The sequence below is a fragment of the Drosophila serrata genome, unplaced genomic scaffold (assembly GCF_035046125.1).
Source record: "Drosophila serrata isolate PLE 108 unplaced genomic scaffold, ASM3504612v1 contig_275, whole genome shotgun sequence".
NCBI classification, from domain to species: Eukaryota; Metazoa; Arthropoda; class Insecta; order Diptera; family Drosophilidae; genus Drosophila; species Drosophila serrata.
The window spans coordinates 1,778,457-1,806,352 of NW_028257173.1; the positions used below are offsets into that span (position 1 = coordinate 1,778,457).

At 40.2% G+C, this 27,896-nt stretch overlaps 2 protein-coding genes across 5 annotated transcripts in view; one reads left to right on the forward strand and one right to left on the reverse strand.

The window, feature by feature from the left end:
- Positions 1–3,642: 3,642 nt before the first annotated feature.
- The window catches only part of Tmtc1 (Transmembrane O-mannosyltransferase targeting cadherins 1), a 41,051-nt gene continuing 16,797 nt past the window's right edge, over positions 3,643–27,896 (forward strand). Inside the window, exons 1-2 of the mRNA XM_086835048.1 lie at positions 3,643–3,903; positions 27,607–27,732. Coding sequence (XP_086691174.1) covers positions 3,875–3,903; positions 27,607–27,732 — 155 coding nt within the window. The 5' untranslated portion in view covers positions 3,643–3,874. The remainder of the gene's footprint in view (positions 3,904–27,606; positions 27,733–27,896) is intronic.
- Trf5 (TBP-related factor 5) lies at positions 16,117–21,669 on the reverse strand. Of its 4 annotated transcripts, XM_086835045.1 has the most exons (4): positions 17,348–21,669; positions 17,000–17,286; positions 16,291–16,939; positions 16,117–16,215 (listed from the first exon to the last, which is right to left on the reverse strand). In XM_086835045.1, the coding sequence occupies exons 1-3, from the start codon at positions 17,432–17,434 to the stop codon at positions 16,300–16,302; spliced, it is 1,014 nt and encodes a 337-aa protein (XP_086691171.1). In that variant the 5' UTR covers positions 17,435–21,669; the 3' UTR covers positions 16,117–16,215; positions 16,291–16,299. The 4 variants fall into 4 exon arrangements, with proteins under 4 accessions (XP_086691171.1, XP_086691172.1, XP_020809229.2 ...); XM_086835046.1 differs by lacking the exon at positions 16,117–16,215 and having other exon boundaries at positions 16,217–16,939; positions 17,000–17,277; XM_020953570.2 differs by lacking the exon at positions 16,117–16,215 and having other exon boundaries at positions 16,217–16,939.

The following is a 27,896-nucleotide window of genomic DNA, read 5'->3' on the forward strand; positions in this document are numbered from 1 at the left end:
ACTGCACAAACTTTATATCAAGTTGGAGCACAAGAGCAGATGCGGTCAAAACAGACAAAGTTATTCAGTTGCATCTGTCTTTTTAAATTCCCTTCCATTTTGAGTGCGTAGAAGCTTAAGCTTTAAATATAACATGGGAATCACTATGCATTTGCAGTTTATTATTAGTATGCAGTTCTTTGGCATCATTTAAGTATTTAATTAACACCGACATATTGAATTGACAAGTCACAAATCCAATCGCCGAACCTGGTAAAGCTCATCCATCAAAGACCGCTCGAACTGTGATTCTTTTCAGTTATTTAAAAACGAACACGAAACTCATCATTAATTTCCTGCACATCGGCCATAAATGTTGGCTAGTTTATGTCCATATTGTATCGGGTAGACTGTGCGGAATAAATTGCTTTTGAAATTTCTGCTCTTTGTCCATAAAAGAAAAGGGGGAAAAGCTGAAACGCATTCCGCTCGTTCGCATTATTAACGCACATAAAACTCGCATATAAAGTGATTTAAATTTATTAAATATAAAACGCCAACCACAACGCCCCCGAACCCCGTTCGGTCCAAAGATGTGAGCGCATAACAATTGCAATAAAATTAAACGTGCATCGATAAAAAGAATATCAAACCCAATAAAAACAACAACAACAAAGCGGCAACGATCCGCTTCGGAGAAGAGAACTTCATTACTTGTTTGAATGAATGGAAAAGTTAAAAATAAAAAAAAAATATATATATATATATATATATATAAAATACAAAAAGTGGGGGAAAACAAAAGGAGCGCATGTGATGGAAAAATAACCCCACAATGGGCCTCAACATGGCTCCCAGGATGCAAACGGGGTCCTGCTGAATGGGGCTGTCGGGCTTTATGCATTCAACAAATGAAGCGAATGAGTCGGAGGCATCAACAAAGGCGAACGTTAAATGTTTTATATTTAAGAGCTCGCCAAATAACCGATATATGTTGAGCGACTGACTATAACCATTTTTCTACTCGGCTCGGTTGGCCTCGTCATGAATAATTATGATTTTCAATTTAAAGAACATTTTCACACGCACACATCCAGTTTAATGGCTTTTTCCTCTTTTTTTACGAAACTTTAATCGATACGAAATTGACTTCTTGCCGGACCGAAAAATTGGATTTAGACTTTCGAGCAAATTTAAGGAATTGCTTCAAGGAATTCCATAAAACAGGAAAAAATTCTCAATTCAGAGGAGAAAATAAATCGAATAAAATCTCTCTGTTGATTTGTGAGAACAAAAAAGAATAAAAACTGGGATAAGGAAATAAAAACTCTGTATTTCACAATCATCCTTATTTTTGCCATTCAATGCATAATTTATGCGACAGGCGGTAATGTTATTATACCAAATCAGGCAAAAATATTATTGCATTTCCGATATACATACACACCAGTGTATATGAATATAATTTTAATGCAGCACTGCATGCAAATGGATCGAATGAAAACGTGGCTAATTTCCCTTTTCGCCTCTAAACGAAATCAATGGCAGCTGTCAACACGCCAAGCGCCCGGCTCCATTATTCCAGTATTCGGGTTCGAGTTGGAGCTCAATAAAAATAATAAATAATAGAAAAATGCGCATAGAATTGCCATCGAGGGTGGCAGCGGAAAATGTGCGTGACACTTGCTCAACTCGTGGGCTTTTGTGGGTTCCCAAAATAAGAAAAAATACGGAAATGGAATAGACTTCAATCCATTGGGGAACAAGTAAATAAATATTAAGACAAGTATGAACAAATATAGAAATAATATATGGGGATTAAGGCTTTAAGGATCTATATCTGTCTTGGTCAATAAAAGGATATCATCTAATAAATATCAGAATAATGGTTTTGGTATTTAATTCATTCAAAAGATAATTATTTGTGAATTGAACGAGTAAAAGCTGAGTCAAACAGGGTATTCTCTAGCCCTATAAGTCTCTGTGAGTTGTTCCTTTTCCTCATATATAGATTTTAAAATGTGCTCTACGAGGTCCTTTTGTATTATTGACTACGACATTTATATGCCACCCAGTCAGCCATATGCGCATTTTCACATAATAGACCCTCGCACCGAGAAACAGATGTGTGCGTGGAAATGAGGAAAAAGCCTGACAGGAGCGGGAATTTCGGCGGTTGACATCCTGACAAAATTGACAGGAGCAATGGATTCCAATACTAGGGGATGGCAGGCTGGCAGTGAAAACAACCGAGCCTGAAAGCCTTTCACTAATTAGGCAGCACATTTTCAATTAGGCGATGCAAACACACACACACACAAAACTAAACAACGTTGTACAAAATAACCAGCAAAAGTTTCTGAGGGGAGAACAAACTAGAAACGCATTTTATATTAATGAATCGAAAATAATTGTCTCACATCAAACAACAAACAACAACAGCAACAGCAACGCTACGTCAGAGATATTTAATAGCCAGCCACAAAATAATTACCCCGAAATAATTTACTGCGAATTAGAAACAACGACAAACAAAACAAAAGCGGGTAACTTGCGCAATATAAATTGGAATTTTTTGTTTAATTGGAAATTTGATGCCAAATTTTTTTGTTTCTTACCCCACCGCCCCGCACAGCTTAGCCGGCGAGCAAAGTGAGCTTTTCTCGAAATATTAAATTTCATCAATACGTACCCATTACGCTCAGCATGACCATCATTATTTCTGAAAATGAAATGTTGCCCCAACGCCAGCTCCCAAGGATTCATTTCACCGCATAGAAGCTCTATGGCTGGGACTTGAACGTGGCTTTCGGTGAGGGGTCCGTGTCCGTCTGTCAGGTATTTTCCATCAATTAGTTTTCATGGAAGCTGCTGCAATTGAAAACTTGGAATGTACACATTTTATGTCATGAAATATAATACAAAAGCCAAAGTGGATGAATTGTAAATTTAATAGAAAATTAAAGCAATTATTGGCTTTATAAAAGTAAGGATATGGTTTAGACTAGATGTTCTACATTTAATTAAAAAATACTATACATAAGTAAATAAAACAAATTCAACTTTCTTAGGTATTTTTATACCCTAGCCAGACATTATAGTTTTATTCAGAAGCTTATAAAGATTTGAAGGAGTAATTTCCGACCGTATAAATCATATATATTCTTGATCAGAGTCGAAAGCCAATTCAATATAGCTATGTCTGAAAGAAAAATACATTTTTCAAAATTTTTCAATTTTTGCAAATAAAAATATAAGGGGTTACATCGTTAATATTTTTAAAAATTGGCAACAATTTTAATTTTTTTAATATTTAAATTGGGTATGCAGATTTGTAAGCCAAATAAAAACTAACACAAGAACGGTTTCTGAATTTAAATTAATGCATTTTTGGCTCAGTTATAAGGTTTTTTAATTTTGATTTTTCGAAAAAATAGACATTAAAATATCCATAAATCTCATAATTTAATTGCAAACTCCAAAAGCACATTTTTATTTCAACAAAAACTAAAATTCGCTTGTTGAATTTTACATAGTCTTACTATGATAATTTATAAAATCTGTTCGTTTTCATTTAAGCTTTCCTAAAACCACAAATCATAGACACAAAAAATAACATGCACATAATATTTAATATATAAATATTTCACATTTTCCTTGCAGAGAAAAAAACATATCCAACGGTTCTGGAAAGGATAAACAGAAATTTAATTAAACCACAAAGAATTCCACTTGATTGCCGAACATAAATATACTGAAAAAACATAAACGTTGCCGATAAAATTCCTTACTTGCATAAAATATGAAATGCATCAAATTTTAATATTGCCATTTGCGTTAATTAAACCATGAGCAATTCCAGTTGCCGGAGCCAGACAAAGCCACTAGCTTAAAAATGCATATTCCCAAGTCTCGACGTCCAAGGTAAGTTCCAAATATAAACACAAAGTAAATATGAGACTCTTATAAAAGACCAGGGACCAGTAAATACAATATTTTCATACAATTATGTGCGCGGGCGGAGAGCTGGGGGAAATTTAATAAGAGCCAAGAGCTTTCCTATACATTCAAAATATTTTGACAAGTTTTTCAATAATGCAATAAAGTTGCCAACGCGCCCCCTGGCGCTGGCAGTCCAGCCTCGCGTCCAAGGACACTCTTGATGAAATGAAAATATTGCCCACAATTTGTTAGGTCCTGGCCGAGAACGTGGACTCGGGTCTTGACTTGGCCATTTGCGGCTACTTGTTTATCTTCCTGCATTACTTTTGCCGCTGCCTCATCTCTTCTTTTCGCCTTGGCCGGAAGAGAGATTTTTCAATAGACCAGAACGGCGGGCAGCTGGAGATCTGGAGAGCCGGACGGGCAACGCATAAACAAATAATAAAAAAAATAAATAAAACAACGCAGGCCACTGGGAATCGCGACCCTGACAACGACCTTTGGGCCACTCATTTGTCAAGGGGACGGGTATAGCATGGAGAAGTCCCGGAAAGGAAGCCAAACACCCGCGGCCCGGGGCATTCATCTTGGTTCCATGGCAACCAAGACATATGGCTCCGCTCCGCACACTCTGCCGGTGACCAAAACAAATTAAAGTCCCACTTTAAGACACAACCAACAAATCAAGTCGGCCAAACCGAGCACAAAGTGAAAAGGCAGGACTTCCTTCAGCCACCCTGCCATCCTGCCTGCGAAGAGAGGAGACAATTTTTACAAGATTTACCTGACCGGCATAAGTAATCAGGCTGTGTGTCCATTCTGGGCCAATCGAATTCTAAACTGTCGTCCGAAAACGATTTGGACACAATACTCAAATTGGGCACCAGAGGGCAAGGACAAGAGACTATCAATCTGCTGGCAGCAGACTTGGGGGAGTCCAGTTCCTGAAAACGATTTCACTGGAACAAGTTCGATATGGGGAATTTACTGAGAAAGAGTTCAGGGAAAGTATGAAAAAACCTTTAAATTATTTTATTGATTTTCTTGGATAAATAAATAAATAGAGTCATAATATTATACCACAATAAATCTAACTAATTACTTTACTCATTGTCCATTAAATTGATAATTAAGGTCATCCTATATCCTTTTTAATGTCATATTTCCTGCAACACACGCTCATTCAAAGTCCATAAAATGCCCCAAAAGGTAGGCTATAAATTCTGTGCACAAATTAAAGTTTAAGAGTGTTAAGGAACTTGAGCAATTTCCTGACCTGAAACCTCGGCTAGCCGACAATGAAATCGATTAAGCTGCCCATGTTGATGTACCATACACACATTCACATCCAGGTCCACATCCTCGTCCATGTCGATGTCCTCGAACAGTTTGCAGCAGCAACTCATTAAAAAGCATTAAACGCCAGGAACGGAAGTCATTGGGGCTATCAGTCGGAGACACGCTTCCGTTTCTCTCCTTGAGCGGTGCCTTCTTCTTTGTCGGTGGCTCTCCGGCACAGATTTACGGGGGCCAAAAGTGCGTAAAGGAAAGAAAAAAATAAAGAAACGGGCGGAAGGAGGCCTTCGTCCTCCGTCCGGACAGAGATTGTCACCGGGCCAATTGTTCCAGGGCAAGGGAACTTCAAATGATTTATCGCCCGATAGTTGAGTTCAAAAGCGAAACGCAAAGAGGCAGACGGCCAGGCAAGCGAGGAGGACTGTCGCCCGCACAAATATTTATTTATAAAATTGTTATCCCAACCAAGCAGGCAGAGAGTCAGTCTCCGCTCTGTTTCGAGGGCGAGTCCTTCGATCCATGCTCATTGCCAGGCATTCGCTCATTTTCAAATCGGATTTTATCAACTGAATGCCATTCTTGTGCAAATATCTTATCTCGCTGCCGCACAGGATAATGGCGACTTTTTCTCGGTACATCTCTGCTCCTTTTTGGCTTTAGCCGGAGCTCAGCCCTGGCTTTGGATGCCGCCTTTGTATGGCTTTGGAATTATTTCGAAAGCGGAAATTGATTTTCCCTTCTTATTGTGCACAGTTCTCTTTTTTTTATTCGTGTTTCTGTTGCTCTTCGTTGACGTGCTTTGCTGATTTCCCCAGACTCTGTCTTGCTTTACATACAAATAATTTCGACTGAACGCGAAGGGAGACACAGCATTTGTTTAGCCATAAATGGAAACTCACTTTTCCCCCCGGTTTCCCTGCACAGTGCCTCATTTAGCGCTATTGCGATGATAATACGGCGATGATTAGAAGCCCCCGAAAAAGCTGAGTTCGGAAAGTGCTTCAGGGAAAGTGGATTTTCGCCGGGAAAAGTTTAACCCTTTTCTGTTGTGGGATATTCTTAAGGAAAATTTGATTTTATGGGGAGTAATCCCGAGCTTAAGTATAGATAAACTTATTACCTTGCCATATGGCCTTACTTAACAAATATATAATATATAAAATACTTATTAACCATTTTACTTGCCATGCTTTGGAAGTTTCTCAAAACCACTCTTTAAAGTAAACCTAAAAAAAATTGTATAAAAAATTACTCATACGCCACGTTGGCACAAAAATGAAAAGTATATCTCATACGCAACGTTGGCTGCTAAAGGGTTAACCGAATTTGGGGCGAATACGAGTGGCTGAGCGTTTCTGGGCCAGGCTATCAGTGGTCCTGCCCTGACCTGGGCCATTCATTCTCGATGGTGTCGAGCCTAGTCCGAGGTCCTGGAACCGCAGCGCAGAGCGGCGAGCATCCTTTGGCGTCGCGTCTTTGACATTATGAATGATCAGCATAAATTTCCCTGAGCCCTCGACGCTCCAAGGCCCAGCTGCAGCAAGGAAGAAAAAAAAAACAGGAGCGGAAGAGCGAAGCGAAGGCAGATAACTAGCGGACAAAGTGAAGGACGGCTCAGAAATTCATTTCATTTCATTTCCTTTGTACGTGAGCAACATTTTTTATGCAATTCCATGTAATAATTCTCTTGGTTGTCGCCTTTTCACGCATGAATATTCAACCGAGAGCGACTCCCAAGCCAGAGTGCCTGAGAGAAAGCCTGGGGCTAATGAGACTTTCAATGGAATTTGAACATTTCTTAAACCGAAATCGTGTCCGGATTAGTTTATTCACACAGGGCAAACAGAACGAATTCCTTGCCACTCGAATGCCCCAGAAATGTTTGGCCAACAAACTTGCACAATGAGACCCAAAATAAGAGAGCGAGAGCAAATAATGTCACAAACGAAAAACCCGAGATGATGCTCGGTCCCTGGGAAACGAAAAACTAAATTCAGTTTACATAATATAGCTCATAAAATATTTTTCGCACATTCATTGCCCCTTGGCCCAAAACTAGGCCACACTCCAGTGCCCCTCGAACACAATTCGGGCATAAACAATAAAGTAAAACGACAATGGAGACGGCGACGACGACAACGACGACGAACTTGAAGGGAAAATAACTTGAAACTTGAATATTTACATATGAAACGAAAGCCACCCACGCGACACGAACCGAACAGACACACACAGGGAAAAATGTGGATGGAGGATATGGATCAGTTCTGTCCCGGAGCTGGGTTCGAGCCCCCAGTTCGAGGTTCGAGACTAAACAGCACTAAATTAATTCTGCACAATTTGCATTAAAATATGCAAATAAAAAAGTGAAAGAGGCATGGGGCGAGTGGCAATCGTTTAGGGTTTCGCTCCTCCAACTATAAAGGGATACATCCAAACCGGCAATATACCATATATATATATATATATATATATGCCAAGAGTCCCACCACTGAAGAGCGTTAAGCATATGTGTGCTCAAGTGGCTGTAGACAATGAAAGTCGCAGGGAAGTCTGCTGGGGAAGTTGGCCTTTTAAATTTCAAATACTATGTTATGGCTTTAATGGGGGGAGCCCACCAGCCCCAAGGAGGATTTTTTCGGCATTTCGAGTGCTTCGATTATGAGAGTGCCACCCCCGCCGCATTACATTATTGCATGTGGTGCAGCTGAATCGGGGATTGGGATCCAGAGGTGGTTGAGGATGAGGCGGGGACCACATGTCTGTCTGTCTGCCTGTGTGACTGGCTGGCCGGAATATTACACCCGGAGAAGCTCGCTGCAAATTTGATTGTTCTTGGAGAGCGCGTGCCTCGACGTGGCCGCCAAGAAAACGGGCTCCAAGGACCCCGGGAAAATGGGAAATGGAAAATGGGTAACGGGCCCTGGCGTCGGCATCCAATGAAGCATGAAACTTTAGCACACTTGCAACAGTTTCCCATTTTTTCCAAGCTCTTTTTTTCACCAGCATTTCCTATCCGCTTTTCTTTTCCCCGTTTTTCTTTCTTTATATATTTTTTTTTGAAAAATATGTTAGCTGCGACTTTGGTAATCTGCAGCGGGTGTATATGGGTGTACATCCGCACAACCAAGTATATACACACACACATCCCATGGAGAGTTCGAGGGAGAGAGCAACTGGATAATGGTCGGGATATGCGTGCAGAGTGAAGTGGCGATATGCTGAAGCAACAACAAAGTGTATAAATCCGGTCGATACTACTCCGATATATACCTACTGCAAGAGTGACTTTAAGATATGGTTATGTTGGATACAAAAGAATTGCAAGTAGTAATAGTTCAAGGCAACATGGAAGACAGTTTTGCTTTTATTTGAAAATGTTTTAATTAACAGGCTTGTTAAATCTTGAATTACTCAAACTTTATCTAAATAGACTCAATAATTTCAAAGTCAAACAATATTCAGGCTCAAATAATACAATGAAATACAGTTACATTACAGATTAACCTAAACATCTGGTCAAAAGGCTAAGGCAATTAATAAATGCAGTCAGTATAAGTAATAATCAGACTTGGTAATTCATTATACCTTACACTCGACATAATAAACAATTGATGGCAAGTCACCATTAATATTTGGCTAAATACAATTGATTGTCGAGAGTTCATTTCGAAGCAAGTTGTGTATGGGTTGTGGTTCGTGTACCAAATACCTTTGATGCTGCCAGCTTTCTACAACTTTAATTACAATTCCGATTTGACAAACAAACATTCGTAGTAGTATATCTAGTTATTTCATATTCACGGTGTACATATATGGCATCCGCTGGAGACTCCATGATTAATTTGAGAGAACAACCATGTCAATACACACAGAAATGCGGGCATGGTATTACCTTGCTACTGCTCTTACCAATCGCTGGGCACAGCATCCGATCCCACACACATATAGAGCAAATATCGGATATACATATGTGAGTTGCAAAGCCACAAGCCAAACGAGTATTATTGCTAAGCCCGATGTACAGCGTGGATAGCTTCAGCTTCAAGTGCATGTATTTTTCTATTCCAGATCGAGTTTTTGTGTGTGGATGTGGGTGGAGTGTGTTGCAATCGATTTTTAATAAAAACTGCAAACGAAATCTGTAAGCATATTGTTTGGCTATAAAATTAAAAACCAACAAGCGCTTCTGTGTATGTGTGTGTTTATAGAATTGGGAGTTTCGCGAAAGTTGGTTAAAACGAAAAGGAAAACACTGTGGCGAAAAATTGAGATAAGAAAAATATAGTGAATTATTTGCAATAAATAATATGTATTTTGATATAAAAAGCTAATATGTGGGAATGCTAAAAAATAGTATAGAATTTTGAAATTGAATTTAAAGGTGTGCAATAATATGATTAAGTTGATTCAATGGGTAATTAGGGAAAAAAATATGCACACTAATTTTAATTTTGCACCGGAAATGGCAATATCGATTCGGTTCTTGATTCTGATCAAGAATATATATTATTTATATGGTCTATAAAATTAAAATCAATTTAAAAATGTAATACTAGTATTTAAAAACATAGTTTTTACTTAAAGATGAAACAAACCCCGTTTAGCGAAAATCTCCCAATATTTTCCCCCAGTGCCATCGATGCCGGAAAATCAGTTGTATTAGTAGCCATTTACAGTTACAATTCCCAGCAGTGGATTTTTAGATTTCCATTTGCGATTTCGCTGCTCATTCCCCCGTCTCTCTGTTATTCTTCCGGAGCTAAACAATTTTCGCAAATGAACGGATTTTCCCATTGTTCTTAGCTCCCGTTGTCTGGCAAATAAAAGCACGATTTTAGTTAATTACCGTTGAGCAGAAGCGACGATGATGGAAAAGGACATCGTCTGCTCTGCATTTTTTTGCTCCTTTTCATGATACCATTTCAAGCTTAAAATAAAAGAACTCCGGCAGTAAAAAACGCGCACACAAAAAAAACAAGGAAAAAAAAGGAAAACTCAAAGACGAAGCCAAACAATAATAACAACAATGCAGTCAATTGGCTCAAAATGAGTTTTTATGGGATTTGCATAGTCTGAATGGAGGAAAAATAAATGTAAACAAGGCCAAAAACAGCGTCGAAGAGCACAAAACACAAAATGTACAAAAATTGCCTGCAGTTTTGCCGCATTGCCCTCGAAAAAAAAGAAACCAAAGAAACAAAAAAAAAAGAAAATCCCACTCGTTTTTATACGCTGTTGCTTCAAAATTTGCATTTGCATAATTTTAATTTTTATGATACGCGCCTGTTTTTCTTAATTGTTTCTCGTTAAGAGAGTGAAGCAGCTACCGCAGCCGCAGTTAATAAAAACAGAACATATTTAATGCGCACAATTACTTTGCATACGTTACGGCCGCGCCAGGATACAAAGGATAAGGAGTGGGCAACAGCAGCAGTAGGAGACGGACCCGGAGCCAGACCCAGAGCTGTGCTCGCGCCTAAAACACTCCACGCAGATTTGTGGAGTTCAAGTGTGCGTCGGCTCTTTTACGGCCGACGGGGCGGCTTGTCCAGTTCTTTACATAATAAAAGCGTAAACACGTTTTCACCATCGCCCAGCCGGACTTCAGACCAAGGACTAAGGACTAAGGACTCTCTCTCTCTCTCAACTACAGCCGTAGTCCCATTACAATGGCGCCACGGCAGCAAAGAAAGGCAAAGTCGCCACTTACGCGTGCCTTGGGCGAATAAAATTGGCTTTTTGTTTGGGCAGTTTTATGAATTGCTTCAATGCTCATTTACCGGTCGGCCTAATGGGTGCATTGCCGTATTTGCCGCAACACAAACCGCCCACTAAATACAACCACTCCCCCCCGTCCACCACAAGGTCGTAATGCTAGTAAGAGATCTATAAAGTGCACAAGTTTCGTTGCTTTTATGGCCAGCAGTCGGTGTCAGACTTCAACTAGAGTGTGTGAGGCAAGAAAATGACTAAGCTAGGTGTATATATGTATTATATAAGGTCCTGCAGTACACATCCATATTCCCTATTTACATTTCACTATTATAATAATTATTATTTCGTATATGAGTATATAAATAAATAAATTTTCAAATAGTTATTGTAAAATTTAAACAAATATAATTTTAACAGGGTACCCACTTGCAAAGTTCTATTCGTTAAAATATCTCTAATGTTTGATCGAAAGCCCCAGTTTATTCCATTAAAGGAACTCTTATTATTCCTTTTCGCTTTCTAAGAACTCACAACAATTTAAAAACTTTGCCAAACCGTCACTCATTAACGCCTCAGAGTGCCGCTCCACTCTGAAATCAATTATCTGATGTGCCACAAAAAACGTTGAGGAAGTATCAAAAACTGCTTGATTTACTTGTTCAACAACATCGGGATACGCTGAAGTCGTACAAACAGGCTTTTCGCACTTGCTGCAAACCCCCTGGAAAAAGAGAGTTCGAGTGCACATATCAAAGGAAGCCCAAACAATAAACTGGGTTAGGAATGCCAGACTCAACCGACACGATTTCAATTTGCTTAGTTGATAAATGCCAAAAATTAATTCAGGCAGCACAAAAAAATTCTTCATTTTTCCTATATAGTGGATACAGAGTGCTTAGGGTATATTAAACGTACGCTTTATATATAAATGTATATAAACCTTAGTAAAAGACAGCACAACGTCTCACATACATGGACCCCTTTCACAGAATGCCCTTAAAAAATGTAGTGCTTGATTTTAAATCTTTTAATTTAAAAATATATTTAGGAAATGGGACGAAATAAAATATATTTCCTTTGCTTTCATTGCTTTATAAAAGGATTTGAATCATTAAAATCATTTTCTACACTTATTTCTTTATATATTGAATGCAATCCAAATGTGCCCCAATAAGTATGCTATATTTTTTCAGCAGGTATCTTCTAGTCGGGTCTCTCGACAATATTTTTTTATTTGGATATCTATAAGAGTGTTTGTGTGGTTCTGGTTTACAAGCACGTATATAAATATGCATGTGAGTAACTAGAAAATATTTTCACTTTTTGCCGTGATTCGTTTGGGTTTCCCACTTACACACACACAGCCCGCACACACACCGCACACACACCGAGTATTTATGTAGAAAGAAAGTTGGCTTTCTTCTGGCTGTGTCAGGCACAAAGTTGCACCGGCCGGAGCTGCACTCACCCTCACCTCAACTCAACTCATCTGCTACCCCAGGCCGCTCGTAAATGTACTAAATAGTTTCTCACGTGACTTTTGCCCATAAAAAATGGCTTTATTGCTGCACACGTATTCATTAATGGCAGCAATGAACTCACATGTGAACTTCGAGTCGGTGTGGGTTTTTGCTTGAGGAAAGAAATGCTCCAAACTCCCTTTACCCCCCCCCCCCCCAAAAAAAAAAAAGAGTCCTTCTTCCTTTCTACTTGTTGTTGTTACGGGTTGCATTCAAAACTGCCTGCAAGTCGTCTCCACAGGAAGTGCATATTAATTGTGAAAATTTGTACGAATATTTCTTCGAAAAATAGCTGCCCTCCTTTCTTGGTGCCTTTTTAGTCTCGGCTAAATCCATGCCGTACTCCGAAAAATATGGCTTTAGTTGGAATTCCTTGAAACTTGCATAAGGAGTGAGCTTGGTAAATGCACAAAAGGGCAAATGGGAATGGATAAAGTTCTTGAAGGCTTTCGATAAGTGTTGCCAACATAATATCAGTTGCTTATGGCACGAGAACAGGGAATGGCTTTGAGCTTAAGCTTTGACGATTTCTTATAAAAGGTTATATCCTATTTGCATTTAAAACAATAAAGAAATTGGATATTCAGCAAGGAAAGAATCTCAGTTTCCTTAGAACAAACCTTGGATTTAATGACTTATTCCTTTAATCAAAACTGGATAAATGTGACATATATTTTATTAACATTATTAACTCATCAGAGTCAAGTTGTGTACATTTTTAATCATTTAAATTGATAAATAATCCGTTGAATCTGCATTTATTTGGCGTAAGCTGAACCATTTCTTTCTCATTTGGTTTCATTTTTGCTCAATTTTTTATTCAAAACGTTGGTCGGGTAATAAATAAATTTTCATAATGAGCAAAAAACGTCTGAATGGAAATGTAAATCACTGAATTTTTCATTGATTTCAGATGATTCGAGTGTCCAGCTCACCCATTCCTTTGATTCGGTTCGGTTTATTCCATCGCTTATATATATTTTTTTTTCTTTTCAATTATTGGCAAATTTCGAATAATTCAGCAGAGGACCGCCTTCGTCCCTGTCATCCGGTTGTAATTTCGTAATAAGGCAGTGAATGTTTTAAAGCCGCTTACCGTTAACAATCATTCTGGGGAATAAGCAAGGAGCAGCAGCAGGAGGCGGAGAAAGTCCTGTCTGGGTTAAAATAACATGTTATTGCACTTTTCTTTTAAATGAATGCAGTAAGCTCACCCGCGCACATGACAATTGCAAGGCGCTGATAAAAGTCGGGGCGTCTGCGGTTGCTCTTTTTCCCTGCATCCTTTCGCCCGCATGTCCTTTCGCCTTGACAGGCAGAGGGGGGGCACTGTCAGGAATGCATTTTCAAACCGCAAAAATAATTAAAAACTTTACGCCCCGCCTCGGGGCTGCGCTCGCATTTAATCCTGTCAGACAGGACACTCTCGTGTCGAGGTCAACCGATAAAAATCAAAGGGGACGAAGTCTTGGCCTTTAAACAGCGCAGCGGTTAATGAAATTGTCTCGCCGCCTCCACTGCCGGTCGATGGAGAGTCCTGACGGCTGGAAACACTTCCTTTATCAGCCGCATCCTTTCGAGGCCTTCACTTTTTTTTTGCTCCACTCGGATTTCTCATTTATCAGAGGATCTTAAGACCTTATTTTGTGCCTTTGATACTGTGTTTAAGGAACACGTTCTACTACAACAGATAGAGTAGAAATTAGTATATGTATTCCTTTCGTTTAAAATCATTAAGCATTGTGTACATAAATTTATGTATACATCTTAATGATAGCTTCTCTGTGCACAAAATATCCTTGCTATCTATGTATTCAGTTAAAATTTTTCGTTTTATTTAGAATGCCTGAGAAAGGGGACTAAGATCCGCCCAGCTTAATTACTTCCAAATTGGCGCAGATGGAAAGTTTTCATTTCCTTGCTGCCGAAAACAGAATCTGGCAATGCCACAAAATGGGTTAAGGACCAAGGCCAGACCACAGCCGTCTTTAACGAAGGCGGTCTTGGGCGATTTTGGAGGCTGGACGGAGGCGAAAGTTTCGCCTCTTAGGCCCGTAAAAAACATTTGCGCAATGTCAACAAATTTGCGCGCTTATTAGATTTTCGTGGTTGCACACAATTTCGCCAACTAAGACCGCCGCAGTGAGATAAAGTGCAGCCTGCGAAAATATGAATAAAATAACGAGAACTTTTCGCAAACGGAAGTGCACGCTGGGTTCTTTTTTTTTGTGGTTGTCGTTCGACTTTTCTCCAGTTCTTTAGCTTTCCCGGGCTGCGGTTGACCAGCGGACCACGCCCATTTGGGAATGGGATATGAACGAGGACGAGGTTCACGCCCATTTTGCGCGACGGTCACGGTCGCCGGGTCTGCTAATGAGTTTTGTTGTCAGTTCTTGCTGGCCAAGCACAAATCGGCGGGACGGGGATCATTTGGCTGCTCCTGGTGGTGGTGCTGGTCCTGGTCCGGCTGCTTGCCTTGGATTTATGCGCCAGGAGTCGTGTGTGTGCGGTAAGTTAATATTTGCTGCATAAATTCCAGTGCGTCGGAATTTACTGCGCTTCGTTTCGCTCCCTTCGGGACTTCCCCGACGCTTTGTTCGCCGCTGTTTTGCTGAAATTATGAAAATGCAGTCCAAACCCATCCCCTCCACTGGCTGACCACCATATACAGCAGTCCTGCGGGATCAGAATGCAAAGCTTGGACCATGGACACACGAACGCCAGGATATTAATTACTTTTTGCATTTTTAGCTCTGCGCCTGGAATTAAAATGAGCAGAATTTTAGTTAATTTGTTTTCCTGCAAAAATATACGTATATTTTTTAACGGAATTTAAGCTCTGTACTTGCAGTCAAGTTGGTTTTCATTTTGGTTATTAAGAGCTCTAATCCGGTAAATCCACCAAAAACTGTGTGCTTACTTATGGGATGAGCCATGAACACAATGGAGAAGGAATACCTAAATAGTTACAAATATATTTGAAGTGCGAGTACGTTTTAGGTTCGGAAAATATCCTATTCGAATAATTTATATAAAAACCCTCTATAAAAGATGCCTTGTATTTGTTTTGGGAACTGTCAGGTAATAAAACCCAAGCCTCTTTTATAGTCTCTATTAAAATTAATATTTTTAAATTCAGAATGATTTGGATAGGGTATCAAAGGTAAATGATGTTGAAGTCAAAGCAAATCGCTACAAATTAAAATCGTAAAATTATATTTAACCCCTGCAGGCCGCAGGACAAGGCCAGCAGCATCATTGTCCAATATGGGAATACAAATATAGGAGTGACTCGGCTGTGTGCATGTCATGCGGTTGGAATGACAAACGGAAAACGCCCCAAATTATCGGCACGTAACAGCACAAATTGCGAATACCAGAAGGACCGCCCGATTCCGTTGCTGAGCTGTTGCGTTTACAAAACAAACACACAAAAAGGCGAAAAGCACACAAATATGACTGAATTGTTTTTCATGGCACAAATCGATGCCACCTGGACGGACAAGGGCACTGATGGAGCCAACGGTTTCAAATTCCATTTGACACATTTTCACTGCCGATTCGATTTTGCCGCTCGGTTTTCGTCATGCTCGCTGTCGTTTTTATTATGTTAGTGGATGTCCGTCCCACTGTCATACCACAACAACCACTCCGGTTTCCAGGTGAGGCCTGCAGTTGGAAATCTACATTGTAAATTCGCGAGTGATTCCTTACTTGGTTTTTCATAGACCCCGTTTGCCTTGTGACTTGTAAACGTATGCTTGATTTTAGAAGATGTTATGAAAACGTACAGTTAATGAATGAATTAAAGTTTTACAAGTTTTTAAAGTCTTACAGGTAAAACTTAATCGGCTGTTGCATGCCATTGAGTGGCGAAGTGTTGATCCTTCTGAAATTCCGTCTCCCAGAGTAACTTGAAGTTGATATCGCCTTGTGTGAGCTCCAGATCGGTTTGATTCTGCTGAGTGGGGGCCCGGCAAGAGTAAAGGATGGGCAGAACATGGGCTATGGCCACCCTGATCTCATCCATGCCGGTGCAGAGCATCACGTATACATAGCCCATGGGGAAAATTATGTACTTGATCAAGGTACGCGGCTCGATATAGGTCAGAAACGGATGCTCCGTGGGAGTGTAGGTGGCGTTGGGCCCAATACGCTTTTTGAGAGCCTGCAGGTCCAGAGGGAACGGCATGCAGAAGGTGGCGTTGACCAGGTTGAACTTCGGTTTAATCAGTGATGGGGTGCAATCGTTCAATTCGGCCAGAGCCTCCGAAAAGTTAACCAGAACCTTATAGGAATCATACTGGTTAAGGGCCTGGCATAACATGTTACCATTGGCATAGATCTTGATGACGCCGCAAGGCCTACGGTAAGTTGTCACCAGGGCCATATGTCTATCCGGGTCATAGGTGCTGTCGGGCAGACAGTGTCTCAGCTTCCTCAGATTATATTGGCACTTGGTGTTCAGGAAACAGACGAAGGGTCTACAAGGAGGCGGTGATACTTAGCAGCTCACATTAACTACAAAATCAATTGCAACTCACCTGAATAGCAGCTTAAGATAGCGCTCTATATCCGCCACCTTGGAGCAGTCATTATAGATATTGAGCACATCCGCTTCCGTTGGAGTCTTTGGAGGTGGATTCGCTTCCACGGTTTTACTCTGGGTTGTTTTCGGTCCCTGGTTAAAGATATCGAAAATCTCCGCCTCAGACATACCAAGCATGTGCACATTACCGAATAGAATTTCTTCGAAGCTTAGCTCTTCGAGCTCTTTGAGTTCTTCGAATCTTCGCTTCATCGCAGTGGGTTTTCTATTGCTCTGGGGGCACTTTTCTATTAATTAAAACGAGTTTGTTAATATTTATCAATGAGAATTGCTCTTTCCGTACCCGGATGTTGTTGAAAAAGAAATGAACACGCGGTAGAAGAGCTTCCGTTTGGTGTTGCCTGATCGATGTCAAATCAGTGTTAAACATCGACGAATTGGGAAAGTAATAACCGTTTCCAACTAGTTTTTTGTATTCTGCATTTTTAATTTATTATAAAACTTCCGTAAAAGTCACAGCGGATACTTTTCCTTTTATAATTATTATAATTGAAATCAACCTGGGCATCAAATTCAAATGTAGTCAGTATTTTATTGCATTCAAACACATTTTTTAAATACTAGAATATACAGTGTTTCCACCAAATGATTTAAACTATGTATAAAGAGTGATGTAAACAATTATCGATAAATTTCTTTGGAAAAAATACAATTCAAAAATTTAATTTATAAGTTTGACTTTCAAAACGTTTTAATATATATCAAAAATTCGGTTATATTCGTCATAATAAAAGAATTTCAATATTTATTCAAATTTAACTCCATTAAATTTATCTTATTTAAAATTAAGAGTTGTACAAATATGAGTTAATAAATTCTTTGATATCAGGCAGTTTATACATTTTGCAATATGATTTGTTCGGCAATTAATTGACGCTTGAGTTAACCCCGTGGCAAAAAGCCATTAGTGGCTCTGATTAAATTTAACAATGCATTTCAGAGCACCAAACTGCAGGAATTGTTGGACAAAATGCAAGCAAACAATCAAAATATCATTCAATTTCAAATCGCAGAAATCGCATAATTGAAACCCCATTGAAGTCCATTAATAACTTCATGGCAGCAGTCCAATTCAAACACACGGATTCGGGAAAATCAAACACCAGCACATGCTCATATATCTCAGCCGGAAAATGGGCATGGGAATGGGCATGGCCATGGGCTTGGGGGCGGTGGACTTGACGTTAGCTCATCAAACCCGAAAAACCACTTTGCTCAACTCTTTCAAAGTGCATACATCATCAACGCTAAGCCAAAACAAAAAAGCAATGCAAAGGGAGCGAAATGAACGATGGCGACGGGCAAGCAGAAGTAGTCGTTGGGTGATGGTGATAGCGAGTCTGGGCGGCGGTACGCGGGCGTTGAAAACTTTTGTGCAATGTTGATTTTTCCGCAAGAGTCGTTTTTTTGCCATCACCGGACGGAGACCGTCTACGGGGTCCACGCCAGATGATGATGGTCCACGGCACGGAAACGGGGGAAAAGAGGAACCGCAAGCACTTTATAAAACCCGCAGCTCAGCAAAAGTCTTTCAATAATAATAATATTGGGGCGCAAGAGGGACAACAATGCCCTGAAATGGGTGAAAGTGCTCGGTTTAGAGCCTCATGGAAGCGTCCTAAGGTCATAGGTGAGAAAAAAAAGCTTAATAAGAAAAACCAACTGCATTTTACAGATTTCAAGATTCATTTAATTATGGCAACTAATTTGAAGAGAATAGTGTTGGGTTCTAGGCAGTTGTAAAGTTATATGGTTTTGAAAGCCTTCCTGGGAAACTTAAATTTCAATTCCATACAGTCAATTTAATTAATTTAAAGTGACCCGTACTGCCCTCGGATTTAGTGTCAGATTCTATGACGCCAAGTCCATTAAAAATCAAATGGCAAATCGTGTAAATCACAGCCTTGACTTCGCTTCTTACCCTTGTCCTCTCTGGTGACCCGTGACCCCTTGAAGGGAACGGGAAATTGAAGTGGCAAGAGTTCCTGGATTTCTACGTGGATTGGGAGTGGGATTTTGGGACTGGGATTGGGATTGGGACTGGGTGTGGGTGTAGTTGGGGGTGGACTGATGGCGGAGCTTCTACTGCTGCTGCTGCTGCTGCTGATGATGATGATGACAAACAAAACAATGGAATCAAAGCGGTTAATGGCTTTTGTGTGTAAAATGAATGAATGCGGCAACGTTTCCTGCTTTCATTTGCAGCGTCATTTGCTCTGGTAGCCTCTCTCTTTTACCCCCAGCCCTTCGATTGAGGGTCTGGGGATGAGAGGTCACTGGTTACAGCAGTTTTAGTAACATGTTTGTTTATGTTCACTGTATGTACACTTAAACAATGGAACTTTAAACTATACAAAAATAATTGAAGAGTTTCGAAAGACTACAAATAATTCATTGTTTTCAAATGGTAGCTCATAGAGTGTGGCTTTCCCAGTGTTATATCTTCTATTAAAATTGCTATAACTGAGTCCTTTTTTTCCCAAGTGCATACATACATTCCCAAAGGTAGGGGCCGTTACAAGCGCTAATCGATAAAGGGGCGAGCATTGAGCATTCCTCGTGGACGACGGGTGGGATTGGGTTCCTGCACGGATGCTGACATCGCCGGCAATGCAACTCCACTTTCGTTATTGGTTTTTTGTTACATCCCTGCCAAATGCCACATGCCGCAAGGATGTGCCCTCGAAGCCCGGCAAAGACTTCGCTCGCCCGCCCAGCTCTTTGTGCAAACCGATAATTAAATCGAACAAAGGCTTAGAGATTCAGTCAGATTCAGTCAGTCCCTTGCAGTTCCGGTCGTTTATCAACTGTACGAATAAGCCCGGAGAACTCACATTCGCCATTCACATTCCTGCTGCGAAAACTCTCTTCTCATACAGGAGTATCCAGCGTCTGAAGTGGTTGTTCTTCAAGGCAATTAGCAGACATAAACAAATGGATAATCCGATACTCAGGAAATACATTTATTTATTTTTCTAAAAAATATATGAAGAGGCCTAGAGGAGCTTAAATTTTGAAGTGGCAGCAAGTTAGAGAGATTTGGGATGCAAATTGTAAAAAACAAAATGGCGAATAGCATCTTAAAGTTATTTCTAAGTTGTACACTTTAATGTATAACTTTTATAAGAATCTGTTTTTATGCTTAAGGGTTCCTGAAACAAACCAATTCAATAAACATTTTATACAGTATTTTGAATATTAAAAAAAACTCAACTCTTTAAGGACTACCTCAACTTACCTGAGTAAGCTTTACATGCTTAAATATTTACTCACCGGACACTTGAGCGTATTGAAAGCACCTGAACTGACTGGGAAATATTATTTGCCTTATTTGACGGGTAATTTCAAGGGGCTTTGTTCTGTTTTTTTTTTTCCCCGGCAGACGAGGGAAATCAGGAGGCATCCATTCGGCGGACAGGCAGCTAATTAGGCGATCAAGAACTGCCTGGGGCATGTCAGCCAACGCCCACGGGCAGCAAGTCGCGATAGTCATTAGAACGGGGTCAGGAATGGAGGCTAAGGGGTGAAAAATCAATAGCTCTATTATTTGGCGGAATGTCGACGGCCAAAACGAGGCGACTTGACTCCGTTTGATGTGTTGATTGACAGCCTAATTGAGGTTTCTTGACTCCTTCCATTGGAGTATGCCAATGACCGTTTGCTGCTGCGGCTAATAATAATATTGTTGCTCTATAATATCGCTGGGGGAATAACAGCTTGTTTAGTTAGTCATTAGGCTGGGGAATTTGGGGGTGATTTGGGTGATGGTTAAAACAAAGCTCCCAGCCTCGAGCCCGTTTAACCCTGAATTCCCCCCGAAAGCACATTAAATATTTGCCGAAAGTCGCACTTGATTGCCGTTGTTGTGGTGGGGCTTTCGTTTAAATTTTTTATTGATTCAACTATTTAATGTCCAATTGCTGAGCAAATACCAATCAAACGCTTGGTTTACGCAATTAGGCGGCAAGTGCCGCCCCTTCGATTTCCCAACTCCAGACACAGGCACAGACACTTGCCGCCGTTCTTAATTAGCATTTACATTGCGTGCAACATACTGCAAGACATAAAATTAACGCCGGCCCCGGAAGGTTCTGCCCATTTTACAGGATACAGGACACTGGATACGAGACTGCTGTTGGCTCTGGCCTTTAATTTGAATTTCGGGCAAGGCATTCGAAAGGAAAGTTCTGTCCCGCCGGGATGGTCATTAAAAAGTCTGAGTGGCCAACAGAGCCGAGTTATTCACAACTTTTTGTTACGGCAAACTTTCAAAGGGTTGATTGAACTCTTGAATCAAGCAAAAGTATAAAAAAAAACTGAAATAATAAAGGAACAAACTGAATAGGCAGGCGAACAATAAATACAAAAAACCTGGTGAGAAAAGTTTACAAACATTTATTCGTTGTTTTGGTTCAATGTCCCATGGAAAGGATGGGATTGAGAAACAGCAGCAGCAGTGAGAACTTCCGTTTTGTGAACTCAATTATGTGGCGTATCAATGCGCAAAAAACTTTCTTCTTCTCAAAATTCAAAGCAAAAATTTATAATACTTGTGAGTGTGAGTGTGTGTGCTGAATACCCTAATAAAGTGCGGAACCGCAGACTCTCTTTTGGCCAAGAGAAACTTGCCAGCTAGAAATAATTCTCTTCACCAGAAACAGCTTTCGAGTGTTTTAAAATGATTCCGAGTGCCACTTAAGCGTTCCACCGCACAGCGCGATATCCGTTTGTGCTCATTCAAATCGCATGTAAAAACTATCTAGCATACTTTTTTTGGCACTCACACAAGAGGCAGGCGTCGAGAAGTCAAGGCTTGGAACTGTTCCAGATTTCCCGAAAAAGCCACCTTCTCCTCCTTGCTCCTTATTCTCCGTCTGCTTCGGAAAATGAAATCCAAGCTGAAGCGGAAGCGCATGGCGCTGAAATAAAGTGTTGCATACTGTGCGGGGCAACAATAATAAAATATTGCATATTTTGCGGCTACACAAAATCCAAAGGCAAGCCATCAATTTAATGGTCCTTGGCGCGGGCATATTTACTTTTGTTTTAAGCTTGCCACAATATTATTTATTACAGAGCTCTGGCACTGATTTTATTCGCATTTTTAGGTTCTTATATACGGGATTATTCTTAAGGATTTTGTAATAAAGATTAAGAGGCAGGAGAAGCTTTTTTGAACACTGTTTTTCGATAAGGAAAATAGATCAATCTATATTACGTATACGCACTGCAGTACACTGGTATAAATAGTATTTTATCATAACTAAATCAAAAATGGATTAATTTTAATTCGGAAAACTGTTCTGTGTTGATTTTTTGGAGGTTAATAAATCTGCATACTCAATTTATAATATGAATTTTTGACAATTTTTGAAAATTTTAACGATGTAACCCCTTATAAAAATTGTAAAATTTTTGAAAAAAAAACTAAATAAATTATTGCCGGACATAGCTAGATCGATTCTCCATGTGATGCTGATCAAGAATATATATGATTTATAGAGTCGGAAATGATTCCTTCACTGAGTAACAAGCTTCCCAAGCTACCCTTCCTATTATTATTACAAATTATATTAATAATAATTATTATAAATTAAGGCCTCACTATAAGAGCATCATAGTTCCGTTGCATTGTTACCGGATTTTCCTTCAGTTTTCTTGGCTGCGACCTCGATTTCCCTGGCCGCCCCCTTCGTCTGCCTCCGATTTCAAAGTGAAACTTTAATGGCAACAAATGCTCCCCCGCCAGGACCATCGCCATTTTATATTTGATATTTTATTACATTACATTTCCCTGGCTTATTACATTTTGGCTTTTAAGCTGTTGACACAACTTGATTTCCGTGCGACCCGGGTATCGGGTGGGAGAGTGAAAGAGTGGCCTGGTCAGTGCCGGAATCGCCGTCGAGTTCCTGCCCAAACGCCCACACAGTCCTCGCTCAACTCGTTTTGTTTTTAGCCTCTCTCTCTCTGAGTCAGTTACTTTTTGCTGCCACCCGGGCCTCAGACAATTTTTGGGTTTTTCCTTTCCCAAGTTTCACTTTTGGAAGCCGGGAAGTCTGCTGGCTGACCCAGAAACAAAAGTGTGTCTAATGGCTTTCTGTTATGTTTTTTGACATTTTAGGAATAATGTTTCCGCTTCCGGTTTAAGGTGTGCAGCGCTTGTACTTGTGCCTGTGTATTTGCTGCAATTTCCGTCTCAGTCTGTCGCCAGTTACACAGGACAAAAATGCCCGTCAATGTCACAGTTCTTCTGTTTATTTATTAGCTATAAAAGTTGTCTAAAGCCAAAGATAAGTTTTAAATTTAAATGTTGTACTGTTAAAGAATGAATTGAATATTAAATTTTAGATGAAAAACTGTCAATTTTACTAACTGTGTAACCAGAAATAAGGTCAGCTGGTAAGCTGGTTTCATAACTGGCAAAAAGGCGAGGTAGAAAAGTGAAAAGTCATGGAAATTTCCGCCTTTTGCGAATACGTACTTTGCCCTGCCCGAGATCAACATCAAAGATGTGCCATTCCGATACTGCCAGCTAATTTCAGCGCCGTAAACATGACAACCTAATTATTTTTTTCTGCTTCCACACAGTTGGTACCACATCATCATCATCATCATCATCATCCACTGAAAACAACGGGGAGGCAATGTTCCTTGTGCAACTGTGATTAATGTAGGAAGCACTGCGCGTCTGTGACATTTGCATACGAAATTGAAAATAAATATTTGCACTGATAAATAAAAAAGACAGCTGCCTGCTAATTGCACTTTGACTTTTCGAGCGAGTCCTTCAAAGGAGTGATTCAAGTGTATGTGTGGGGGTGACATAGACAGTGGCGCAGCAAGGACAGATGGCACAGGAAAATTAGCAAAGTAATTCAGGAAGACAGGCGGTGGGGCAGGAGGGACGTCTTTCGTCAGGACCTTGAGGCCTCTTCATGTCGGCAGACAGGACGCGTCTGAAGGGTGTGCAGCTCGATGTCCTCGCTTTTACCCCGCCTTTCCAGCTGTCCTCGTCTTTGGCGCCATTTGATTAATATATATACTTTGACGCTCCCAGTTCTCGCCACCGTCCGCCCGTGATTGTCTCGCTTTATTTTCGACAATCGAAATTAATTGCACTGCTTGAGGAGGTCCTGTCTGCGCTTTGGTACCAACTTTTGCCCAACACCTGGCGGCGTCTGCTCTGTCGGGGTTAAGTTTGTCGTCGAATTTCCCAAAAGAAAAAAACACTGACAACAGCGGCAGAGTAAATGCCTCCAGCTCGCTGTCTGTCTGCAGGCGAAACAAACCGAACCGAAAGCTTAAAATGCAAAAATCAATAAATTTAATTAAAGCGGTTATTTAAAGTATTGAGAGGGAATTACGGGATTTAGGGGATGTCATTAGGGCGCCGTGGAGAGGTGAGCTTATGCCTATGGAGCGGATACATGTTTAAATTGGTTTGAATTATGTTTAAAATGATTTAATTAATTTGTTCTTTTGTGGCTACAGTTTACTTTGGTTGCTGTGACACTCATTAATGTTCCAGGAATGAATCAGAATTATTATAAAATAAATTTGTTCAAGGGATGTAAGTATAAATCGATGCGAAGGATTATGGGATGATTATTTTTGGAGCTGGAGGATATTTTTAAAATAAGATTAAATAATTTATATAGAATGTTTCTTTGAGTCCTTAAAGATTTTAATAAATTTATTTGAATATGCACATAAGATTCTCTCAGTTATTATGCTTTCAAAATAGTGTACTTAAGCTTGAACCCTAAAATAAAATGTGCCGTCATATTGCTATCAAAAAATCATACTGATGAGTTTGTATAGGCAATCATCAGCTGTCGTTAGCATTTCCCTCTTCCTAGAAAATCACTTTGGCATTTTTTGGGGAAATCATTATATTTAAGAGGCATATTCCGGCAAACTATCGCTTTCATCCTCGACAATGCCAATCAGTTGCATCCCCAGGGCCAGGACCCATTATCATGCCCCCCAAATGAGTGCCATTCATTGGACCCACCCGCAGACGTATATATGTATATTTATAAATATATACACATGTATATCGTATATATATAAATATATTCCCTGTGTATTTATATTTACTATTTTCGGGGCCGTCATTATCGTTATTAGAGCTCATTAGCAGCGTCATTGCGAGGCCGAAAGAGGAAGCTATGCTTGGGTATTGGTTACGCCTCGCCTATATGCTGTATGTATGTGTTGGGCCTAAGTGTTGTCCTTCAGAGGACCAAAGGGAAGGATGAGCTGGATGAGATGGGACCTCACAGGACCATTGAATGGGAGCTAATTTGGTTCCAGGGCCTTATGGCTCCTGATTGAACCAAAATTGGTTACTCCTTCTTGGATGCTCCTTGGATATTGCAAGCCTCCATGGAAACTAGAGTATTTGAATTATAGATAGCTTGGTTAAGCTACTTGAGGATCTTACCCAAATTGGACTAATTTAAGTACAGGAAAATTAAAGTAAAAGTCATGATAAAAGGAAATAGAAGATATCTTAAACTAGTAACTATAAAAATAAGAACTTTTTACATTAAATTAATAGGTTAGAGACTATATTTAGGTCTTTGATGAGTTTTTTTAAGCTCCTCTAAAAATCTTCCTTGAAGCCTGGTATCATATGCTTAAGTCTGAATGCCAAGACTTGAATGCACTATACAATTCCTCGAATGCCATTGTAATTTGCAAACGGTGCGAACTTAATTTCTGTTGACCTTCCGCCATCGTCAGGATTCGAATCTGGATTGGAATCGCAGTCGCAGTCGGAGTCGCGTTAGCCTGCCATCTGTGTCCATACGTGGTCCAAATGCCTGCCGGAAATCGTCTGCAATGTGCGAGATAACAATTTTCATGCCATGGCCAAGGCGAGTGGGTATAAACCCAACCCACCCATCCCCAGAAGCCACACTCATTATTCGTAATGGCGCTGATGGTGATGATGACAACAACACCACCTCCGGCGACCACTGCGAAAACAGATGAGGAGCGGGCGGCGGGACTGATGCCCCGATTCCGGAATCCAGCGACATGGGGGGAAAGTAGGAGTATTACAATGGGAATGCCATTGCCGTATTCTGCATTTCAGAGCTTGTATTCCCGTATTGCATGTTCCGTGTTTCGCCGGACAGGACGATCCAGAATGCCGTCGTAACATTTAATTTCCGTCAACTGGTTTTTGGCGAGAAGGGGATGGGCCGCTGGAATCCGGGGATACTGAGGGATCCAGGACGCCAGTACTCTGGCACTCCGGAACTCTGGCACTCCCGGGGGATGAGTGCTCCACGTAGACACAACATGTCTGCGGCTAATATAAAACGAAGAATGCCATGACAAACGGGTTGAGCCACCAGAACAGACACGCTTGACCACCGAAACAACGACAATGGCATTGGGGATGATTCTGATGATGGCACTTTGTCCAGCCGTAGCTATTCCACTCCGTTCCCGGTCATAATCATTAGCTACGTGCGTCGCCATTGGGGCTTGTATGCATTCAACAGTTTTGATTGCTGATTGCGTACGGCAACTGAGATAATTTCGTACATCACATGAGGAGTAGCTGCTCCAGGTGCTCCAAATTATATATGAAATTTGGGAAAAATGAGTTCACGTAGGATAAATGTAAGGTTGTTGAGTAATATAAACCAATTTCTCGAACTAAAACTAAGTAAATCACAAATATTTAAGTTACTAAGAGAGGGCTGACTATAAAAATTGATAAATAAACTCATCTTGCCAATCGTAAATATTCAATTTTAAATTTCAAAGTATTTATATGACTTTAAACTATAAATAAAGTAATAAAAACAATGTTGAATTCAACCCAAAACTACTTTAATTAAAGATCAACGAAATGCATTTAGAGAACTCTTCAACCTAAAATGAATTATTTGCTTTAAACTTCAAGCAGACAGAGGCAATTATAAATTACGAAACTCGACTTAATTAAATAATCCATTTATCAACTAGTTCTTTTTCAAAGGCTCCGATGAATTACTAATTAAATAAATGCATTTAAGACTACAAATAAAAGGGTGTTTAGACATCTAAAAGTATTTTTGAATTAAAATGAAAGACGTTTAATGGGAGGAACAGTAAAATTCTATGAATTCTTGAATAAATAATTGAGCTGCAGAAAATTCCCCCTTTAAATGTATTTATACTTGGAATTTGGAATTTCGCCCACCTTGAATATTCTAACAAATAAAAAAAAAGGAAAAAATTAAGTAATTAAATCGTGCTTAAGGCATCACCAACAGCTACGGCAGCGGCAGAGGATAAAAAAGGCAAATATGTAAATGTTGTCATAACGAAAATGCCGCAGAGAATGGCCCATCTGGACGAGGAAGACGACCTGCCTCAGTCAGGATTAAGTGCTTTGTTCTCCGTTTGTTGCCATTGCCGTTGCTGCAGGAGAAGCCTTCGAGAATGAATTTCAGCATATATTTTATGACACTCGACTTTTATATTTATGTCCCGGCCACTACATTCGTCCGTCGTCTGTCTCGTTTTTTTTTGCAGCACGTCGCCATTGCCATCACCGGCGTCCCTGTCGCCCAAGGACTACGCAGGACTCGCCGGCTGTTCGGCGCTGGCTTTTGTCCTGTACCTAAACACACTTAACGCTGGATTTGTCTACGATGACAGGTGAGAAAAATTTAACCGAATTAAAAATTCCATATGTCAGCACGTTGACGAAGGTAAATGGCTGCGAGTGAAGTCGAAACATTGGTCCTTCGTCCTTTGGTTACTCTGTAGCTCTCTGTTTATATGGCCAAAAGCGATGTTTTGTCGCCGGATCGGTCCCAGAA

Excerpts from the sequence above, each read along its gene's own strand:
- Trf5 (XM_086835045.1), bottom strand. The coding sequence starts at position 17,434 with ATGTTTAACACTGATTTGACATCGATCAGGCAACACCAAACGGAAGCT. Across the intron at positions 17,287-17,347 it reads TCTTTTTCAACAACATCCGG|TGCCCCCAGAGCAATAGAAA; the intron begins GTACGGAAAGAG and ends TTAATAGAAAAG. Across the intron at positions 16,940-16,999 it reads TATCTTAAGCTGCTATTCAG|ACCCTTCGTCTGTTTCCTGA; the intron begins GTGAGTTGCAAT and ends GCCTCCTTGTAG.